The sequence below is a fragment of the Momordica charantia genome (assembly GCF_013281855.1).
Source record: "Momordica charantia cultivar OHB3-1 chromosome 11 unlocalized genomic scaffold, Mcharantia_2.0 BLBB01000011.1, whole genome shotgun sequence".
In the NCBI taxonomy this organism is placed as follows: domain Eukaryota; kingdom Viridiplantae; phylum Streptophyta; class Magnoliopsida; order Cucurbitales; family Cucurbitaceae; genus Momordica; species Momordica charantia.
This window is the reverse complement of record NW_028275159.1, coordinates 5,189,642-5,197,959: the sequence shown is the minus strand read 5'-3', so window position 1 is coordinate 5,197,959 and position 8,318 is coordinate 5,189,642. Positions and strand designations below refer to the sequence as shown.

Here is an 8,318-nt window from a genome sequence, read left to right as displayed (position 1 = left end):
AAAACGCCAACCTACCTTTCCCATCCAACTCTCTTATATCATCTTCCAATCATTAAAATTTTATGTTATAAACATATAATGTACATTTTTAGACTTTTCCGTTTAAATGTGATCATATTCATTCTATTAATTTCTCGATTCTTAAAAAATATTAAGCGTTGCATTAATTCTATTAATCTTAATATTCCTATACACTATCTAACTCTTCTATAGAAACAATCTCAAATAAATTGAAAAGAAGACTTTAACTCATAACTCATAAGTAGAAATACTAAATATTCTATCAATTGTGTTACATTTGAGGTTGATAAACCTAATTATATTATTAGTTTAAAAAGATTAAATATAATCTTTATACTCTTTTCGTTGGTAGATATTAATGGTTAAAAATTTAGAAGCAACGCCAACATAAACTTAGTTCAGCAATAATTAATATATATTTAATTAACAAGTCGTGAGTTTGAATCTCCACATCCACTCATTGTACTAACAAAAATAAAATTAGAAGCTTAACTATGTACATTCTTTTAATTCTCCCTTCAAATTTCTAAAAGAACAAAAAAAAAAGATAGTATTTTTGAAGTTTTATAATACTATTACAGCACGCGCTAGATTGCATTCACTCGAGAAAAAAAGAGTATTTGGTCAAGTGCCTGCCGAGTGGGGAAGTGCCAAACAAAACAGAGCGCCAAGAAAAATTTGTGGAAAAGAAAAGAAAAGGCAGCGGCAGCAAAAGCAACAGCGAAATACACAGCAGAGCAGACTGTGAAAAAGAAGATACAAAGAAAGAAGATGATGGATTTGGATTTATATTATATTCAACATTGATGTGAAAAACGAAATTTTGTAGCTCAGAGTCTGTGTTTCCGTTCTGTTCCTGCCCGTGTCCGGTACTTTAGGATTGCTCTGCTCCTTCACCCATTATTACTCCCCTCCTTCTCTCCCTTCCATTTCACTCTTCCCCCTTTTATACCTCCATTCATTTCCCAAACACCAAACAATCTTCCACCAATTTCTCTTAACCAACTTTCTTCCTTACTTTAGTTTTGATGAATATGCCCAGAATGTGTGTTTTATGACTCGTCGGAAAGGGGAGTCTCTGATCGTAACGCCTTCATAAAAGCGTCTGGTAAATCATTGATTTCTTTAAGCCCCATTTGGATTTGGGTTTGGAAATTGAAAACACTTTGTGGGACTTTTGCAGTGGGGATGATGGCTGTGACCTCCGGCTGCAAGGACGCTGCTAACAAGATGGGCAGCGTGGATAATGGCAAGTACGTTAGGTACACGCCTGAGCAGGTGGAAGCTCTCGAGAGGCTCTACTATGAATGCCCCAAACCCAGTTCTATGCGCCGCCAGCAGCTCATCAGGGAGTGCCCAATTCTCTCCAACATCGAACCCAAACAGATCAAAGTTTGGTTCCAAAATCGCAGGTAATTCTTTTTTTCCATTTCTGGCTCAAGGTGGTTTCGAATTTAAGAAATCAATTGACCCCAAAATTCTGTTCCGGTTTCTCACCCTTTCTTCGCCCACACAGATGTAGAGAGAAACAGAGGAAGGAGGCATCACGCCTGCAAACTGTGAACAGGAAGCTGACGGCTATGAATAGACTCCTAATGGAGGAAAATGATAGATTGCAGAAACAGGTGTCGCAGCTTGTGTATGAGAACAGCTATTTTCGTCAACAGACCCAGAATGTAAGAATGAAGCCCAGAAACTGATTCTTTTTTAATTTTGTTAGTGAAGCGAGTATAATTGTTTTGATAAATGATAATTTCTTCATCTTGCAGGCGACCCTAGCCACCACGGACACAAGTTGCGAGTCAGTGGTGACAAGTGGTCAGCAGCATTTGACTCCGCCGCATCCACCGAAGGATGCCAGTCCCGCAGGGTAAGTAGAAGAACTGCCTCTTCTTCTTGCTCTTATCCATTCCTTTCTCCAAAAGAGTTTCCTTTGTTTTTTATTGTCCTTGTGCTAGAAATCGTCTTTCTGAGAATTTGGCTTTGGTTATTTCCTAGACTTTTGTCTATTGCGGAGGAGACTTTAGCAGAGTTTCTATCAAAGGCTACTGGAACTGCTGTGGAGTGGGTCCAACTGCCTGGGATGAAGGTTACTTCCTCTTTTTGCTTTATTCTTCAATCTGTATTAAAGTGGTTTTCTTTTTTCTTCTGTCATTATAATTAAGCGACATGAACTTTGCTAATCTTCTAAGCAACATCACAAAGTCTATAATCTCGATCTTCGAGAGCTTTTAAAAATTATGCTTTGTTGTCTGCTAATTTCATCTGCTAATGTCACATCTCACATCTATTCTGATTTGTATTTTCGCTTCACGAGGAAGGCAAAGAGCAAACTGTTAAACTGTTTTCTTCATTTAATTTGTGCATCGTTTGATTGAGAAATAATGGAGTTGTTGTAATATTAATATCACTGCTCAGCAAAGATCATGCCTTTTTCAAATAGTAAATTACCCGAAGCATCTGGGATAGGGATTTTCAAGTGGTATTACAAATCTCGTTTCTTGTTCATATGTTTGATCCTTTCTAAATATCTGATCTGAGCAGCCTGGTCCGGATTCCATTGGAATCGTTGCTATCTCTCATGGCTGCACTGGAGTTGCAGCTCGTGCTTGTGGACTTGTGGGTCTCGAACCTACAAGAGTAAGTGCTTCTAAACATAAAATTCTAACTATTTATCCGATATAGCAGGAATTATGAGTATATAATTTATAATGTTTTATGAAGGTGGCTGAAATTCTTAAAGATTGGCCTTCTTGGTTTCGTGATTGCCGCGCTGTTGACGTTCTAAACGTCTTATCTACTGGAAATGGAGGAACGATTGAGCTTCTTTACATGCAGGTGAGCCACTCTACTACTAATAATGGGTTGTTCGTATCGATTTTGACTTTGCTAGAAAATATAAAACTGAAAGGAACTTTTGTTGATTTGATATAGCTCTATGCACCTACTACTCTGGCACCCGCTCGTGATTTCTGGTTGCTGCGATACACATCTGTTTTGGAGGATGGTAGTCTTGTGGTATGTGTATGCCTGAACTGGAATTTGTTTCTTGTTGATCTGGAATTTGGGGCTAATATGCTTGTATTGTTCATTTTAGGTCTGTGAAAGATCTCTTAACAATACCCAGAATGGTCCAAGTATGCCACCAGTACAAAACTTTGTGAGAGCAGAAATGCTACCGAGTGGGTATTTGATAAGACCATGTGAAGGCGGTGGATCAATCATCCATATAGTTGATCATATGGACTTAGAAGTATGTAAAATTACTCCGTATTTAAAGCACGGTCATATTTGGCATCTGATTTCCAAATTTATAATCTTTCCCATTATTCACTTGAAAATAGCCCTGGAGCGTGCCTGAAGTGTTGCGGCCTTTATACAAGTCATCTACTCTGCTTGCTCAGAAGAACACAATGGCAGTGAGTCTGTTTTTTTTTTTTAATCTTATTGCTTCAAGTCTTGAATTTACCCACTGGCTCTGCATTACAGAAACTGGAAACTGAAGATTGTATCTCTAACATAATTATGAAATTTTGTTCTTTTGGACTAGGCATTACGCTTATTGAGACAGATTTCACAAGAAGTTTCGCAACCAAATGTTACTGGTTGGGGAAGAAGACCTGCTGCTCTTCGCGCTCTTAGTCAGAGATTAAGCAGGTAGATATAATTTTGGCTTGAGACTACTTGTCCTAGCTACCATTTTTTTTTTTCGGAATTGTATTTAATGGATTTTACTTTTACTCTGTAGAGGTTTCAATGAAGCAGTTAATGGGTTTACAGACGAGGGATGGTCTTTGTTAGAAAGCGATGGCATTGATGATGTTACACTTCTTGTAAATTTGTCTCATGGCAAGACAATGATGGGTGCAAATATTTCATATTCTAATGGCTTTCCGTCTATGAGCAATGCTGTGCTTTGTGCCAAAGCATCAATGTTGTTACAGGTAATTATTCTGCTTGCGAGCTGATATCTAGAGGATGGTCAGCAATTGAAAAGGTTCTATTTTATTATATATCAGCACCCTTTACCAAAACCATCAATCATAAATTAGGGAATTCACTTTTTCAACCTATGCCATATTTTCTATGTATTGTTCCATGCTTGGACTATTTGTCCCACTCTCAAAGAAAAACTATTCTTTCTTTTCTTCTTGTTACATTTACCTGCTCTTCTCTAATCTTATTTATGTTTGCTTTCTTTTCGATTTTGTAGAATGTCACTCCAGCAATGCTCATTAGGTTCTTGAGAGAACACCGGTCAGAATGGGCAGACAGCAGTATTGATGCTTATTCAGCTGCTGCAATTAAGACCGGTCAGTGTGGTTTACCAGGATCTCATGCTGGAACTTTTGGGGGCCAGGTTATCCTTCCCTTGGCACAAACAGTTGAGCATGAAGAGGCAAGTAACAAAAACTATTTCCAGTGCCATCAATTGTATGGATAACATATCCTAGTAACCTACTATTTCTATGCTATTTCAAAATACTGATTAAAATTTTCTTACCGCAAGCAGTTTATGGAAGTTATTAAATTTGAAAACGTGGGCCATTTTAGGGATGATATGCTCATGCCTGGTGACATCTTCCTCCTCCAAGTAAGTAATCTGTTATTGGATTATATAAATAAGTCTCAAATAGGATGCATATATTAGTTTACTGGAGCAAAAAGTTACATTAAACTTAAAAGTCTGGCTTGGTTCTTCAGTTTAGAAGATGAAAGGATGATTAAGCTAGAACTGTCCTTATTATAAAGATTTGGATGGATACTTGTAGATTTCGAACCTATGATGTCACTGACCACTGTTAATTATGGTGCACTCCTCTCAGCTTTGCAATGGTGTGGATGAGAATGCAGTTGGTACTTCAGCCGAACTCATTTTTGCTCCAATTGATGCCTCTTTTTCTGATGATGCACCTATTCTACCATCTGGTTTCCGCATCATTCCTCTTGACTCTGGGATGGTAAATACACAATACACAATGCCCAATGTCCTCTCTTCTTTTTCCTCTCCACTCTTCGCAATTGTTTTAAAATTTGTTTATCTTCTAATGCTGCAGGATGCTTCCAGTCCTAACCGCACGCTCGATCTTGCTTCAGCTCTTGATGTTGGACCTGCAGGGAATAAAGCTTCTGGTGATTATGCTGGTCAATCTGGAAAATCAAAATCTGTGATGACAATCGCATTCCAATTTGTTTTTGATGTTCACCTTCAAGATAACGTAGCAGCAATGGCACGGCAGTATGTCCGAAGCATTATAGCATCTGTTCAGAGGGTGGCACTGGCTCTCTCCCCTTCGCAATTTGGACCTCATTCTAACCTTCAGACACCAGCTGGCACTCCTGAAGCACAAACACTTGCTCGTTGGATCTGTCAAAGCTATAGGTATTCAAGAAACTCTCATCTTGTACCTAGTAATTATTTGGCATATTTGCTTACTTGGTCTTGCTTTTGGGAAGCAGTTAATGTGATGTCTTTCAAAAGAACTCCTAATTTAGAGAAAAGATTACAATTTTTAAAAGGATATACAGTAATATCAGAAAACAGTCAGCTGCAGCCTATTATAGTTGAACTTTGCTTTGCATGTTGATTTCTTAAAATGGTCTGGAGTTTATGATTAGTTTGTGAACAATTTAGTTAGTCTATAGCATCCCATGAAATTATAAACTAATATTAGTTGGAAACTTGCAGCTAAGTCCTAAAGTCATTCCTCCTCACTCTTGTAGTTCTTTTAGTTTACCTACATTATAAAGGCAAGGAGGGTAGTAGTATAATTCAAGCTTATGCTATCCTCCCCTACAGGTGCTATATGGGCATGGAATTACTTAAAAACGAAGGAAGAGAAACCATTCTTAAATCCCTTTGGCATCACTCAGATGCAGTCATGTGCTGCTCTTCGAAGGTATGTTTGTAATTCTCTCTCTTATAAGTATCAGGATTCCAGGTTTTTTTTATAACCAACCTTCATTAAGATAAAGGAAAAAATTGCAAGGAAACAAGGCCTAACGAGCATGGTGCCCATGCTTGAGGTTTCCGTTTCATTCTATTTGAAGTTTCTAAAAGAGTTCTCATTTGGAAACATTCATTATTGTCATTTTATTTATATGGGATTCATCCATATTTTTATCCAATCACAGTCGTCTGCTTTTAGCATTTGAAACTACTGATTCACCATAGGTCACTCAACAGAATTAGACATTTGAGTTAGTATGTCATTCATTTGTCTGTCCTAAAACATGTACTAGTATATTAATTTAAAAATCTCTACGATCATCAGGTTTGAAGAGTTGTTTCATATCAATAAAATATCTGTTCCTTTCAAAACATAAGATTTGAAGTGTTTTAGGATGAAAATGAGATTTACAACTTACATTAAAAAAAAAAAAGTGGCTTTTAAGAAGTGATTCTGAGAAGACAAAGCAGTAAGAGGAAGTTTGATTCTTATAAAGTTATACTTATATCCTATTCTGTGTATGCAGGCATTGCCAAATTTTACATTTGCAAATCAGGCTGGACTTGACATGCTTGAGACAACCTTGGTGGCTCTCCAAGACATTACTCTGGAGAAGATTTTTGATGACAATGGAAAGAAAACTTTAGCCTCAGAGTTCCCGCGGATAATGCAGCAGGTATCGATAACGAACCCTATCTTTCCCTACCACCTCAATGATTGCCAACTGAATCGAAGCACTTTAATATATAAAAGATCTATCTAGTATAGACTAGTGAATTGGATTTAATTCAAATCAAATGTTATGAAGCACAAGTGGAAAAGATAAAGCAACACAAATGCTATAAGACATAGAGAGCATCAGACAAGACTAGGTGAATTCAAAAAGTTATGGAGCTTTAATTCAAGAAAAATCAGGACTGTTCTTTTAGGAAACCCCAAGGACACGATTTGCAAACAACCTTGTGCATTGAAATGGTGCTGGATTTATTTACAACAGTTTTGTTTCACCATGGCTATTGTTAATGTCTGTCTTGATCGTAGTTCTTTGAAACATAAATTTGATACAGTTGAGTAATCTATTTATCTTGTGTTATGTTAGGGCTTTATTTGTCTTCAAGGGGGTGTCTGCTTGTCAAGCATGGGAAGGGCAGTATCCTATGAGAAAGCTGTGGCGTGGAAGGTTTTGAATGAAGAAGAAAATCCTCACTGTATTTGCTTCATGTTTATGAACTGGTCTTTTGTTTGAAACGCATAGTCAGAAAATAGGAATATGAAAATTAGAGTAGATCAAATTAATTTTCCTGTAAGTTAGATTTGAGAAACTACGAAAATAACCAACTAAATGAGCATATTGCCCCCTTTTTCTGTCTATGCCCCTGTGCCCTGTATTAGTTACCTACGGAATCTTTTAGTTCATATTCTTTTTTATAATTAATATTGAGATAACATACCTCACTATGAATCTAAGTGTGACGCTCGAGTAGAGAGGGGGGTACATAGATGAATTGATACCATATCTGAATGAGAGGAATCTTGAAATCATAGAAGTATAATTAAACAGATTTAAAAGAATCATTAGTCACTACCTATACCAACAAGGTGCAACTTCATTATTTTAAGTAATTCAGATAAAGACGATGATATAGCTAGGTTGTAGGGGATGCAGAGAAATGTTGGGACAAATGGGTGCCGAATTTGGATGCCAAATCCTATTCTTAGTTACACTAAGAAATATTTTCCTTTTTTTTATATCAAGGATAATCTATCACTCACTTCTAAGAAATGTAAATTAAAATTATTCACGTTCTCAACAATCTTATCAAATTACTCAAAGAATTTGGCGAGTACCATGCCCCTAAGAATGCCAATTTTGATGTCTTTTTGGTCCGTAGGGAGAAAAGATCAGAACCTTGGTCTTGGACTCACCTACCTGCATAATCTTACTTTTTTTTAGCTCAACTAAGGAGATTCGAACTTTCCACTCTTTGATAAGTGATATATAAAAATCAGTTGAGTTGTATTCCTCTTGGCTCCTACGAGAGAGAGAGAGAAAAAAGCAAACTTCACCTTTACTTTTTGTCTCTCGTTTCCTGAGTTCTACTGATACAGTTCATTTAAAAACAGAATTGTGACTTGTATTCTTTTCTTTTTCTTTACACGAATGTGGTGGAGCATCTTGCCATGGAAATGGAGGACATGGAAGGTGATTTGCCTCGTTTATTCTGCACTTTTCCCAAATTAATATCAAAGATTAAACCTTTATTTAAATATATAACTTCTTTTCATAGCTACAATCTCCTTAACCTTCCAATCTCTGGACTTGGGACCCCAAAATTCCACATAAAA

General features: G+C 36.9%; 1 protein-coding gene across 2 annotated transcripts; it reads left to right on the top strand.

Annotated features, from left to right (window-relative positions):
- Positions 1-663: 663 nt before the first annotated feature.
- On the top strand, positions 664-7,343 carry HB-8 (homeobox-leucine zipper protein ATHB-8). 2 transcript variants are annotated; one of them, XM_022278674.2, is made up of 19 exons: positions 664-1,129; positions 1,205-1,433; positions 1,538-1,697; positions 1,791-1,891; positions 2,020-2,110; positions 2,566-2,661; positions 2,746-2,859; positions 2,956-3,039; positions 3,119-3,274; positions 3,366-3,440; positions 3,572-3,678; positions 3,770-3,965; positions 4,235-4,420; positions 4,535-4,615; positions 4,848-4,982; positions 5,079-5,404; positions 5,822-5,921; positions 6,499-6,648; positions 7,072-7,343. In XM_022278674.2, exons 2-19 carry the CDS (start codon positions 1,210-1,212, stop codon positions 7,216-7,218), a joined length of 2,529 nt encoding a protein of 842 aa, XP_022134366.1. In that variant the 5' UTR covers positions 664-1,129; positions 1,205-1,209; the 3' UTR covers positions 7,219-7,343. The 2 variants fall into 2 exon arrangements, with proteins under 2 accessions (XP_022134366.1, XP_087975818.1); XM_088119692.1 differs by lacking the exons at positions 664-1,129; positions 1,205-1,433; positions 1,538-1,697; positions 1,791-1,891; positions 2,020-2,110 and adding an exon at positions 2,188-2,342.
- The last annotated feature ends 975 nt before the right edge of the window (positions 7,344-8,318 follow it).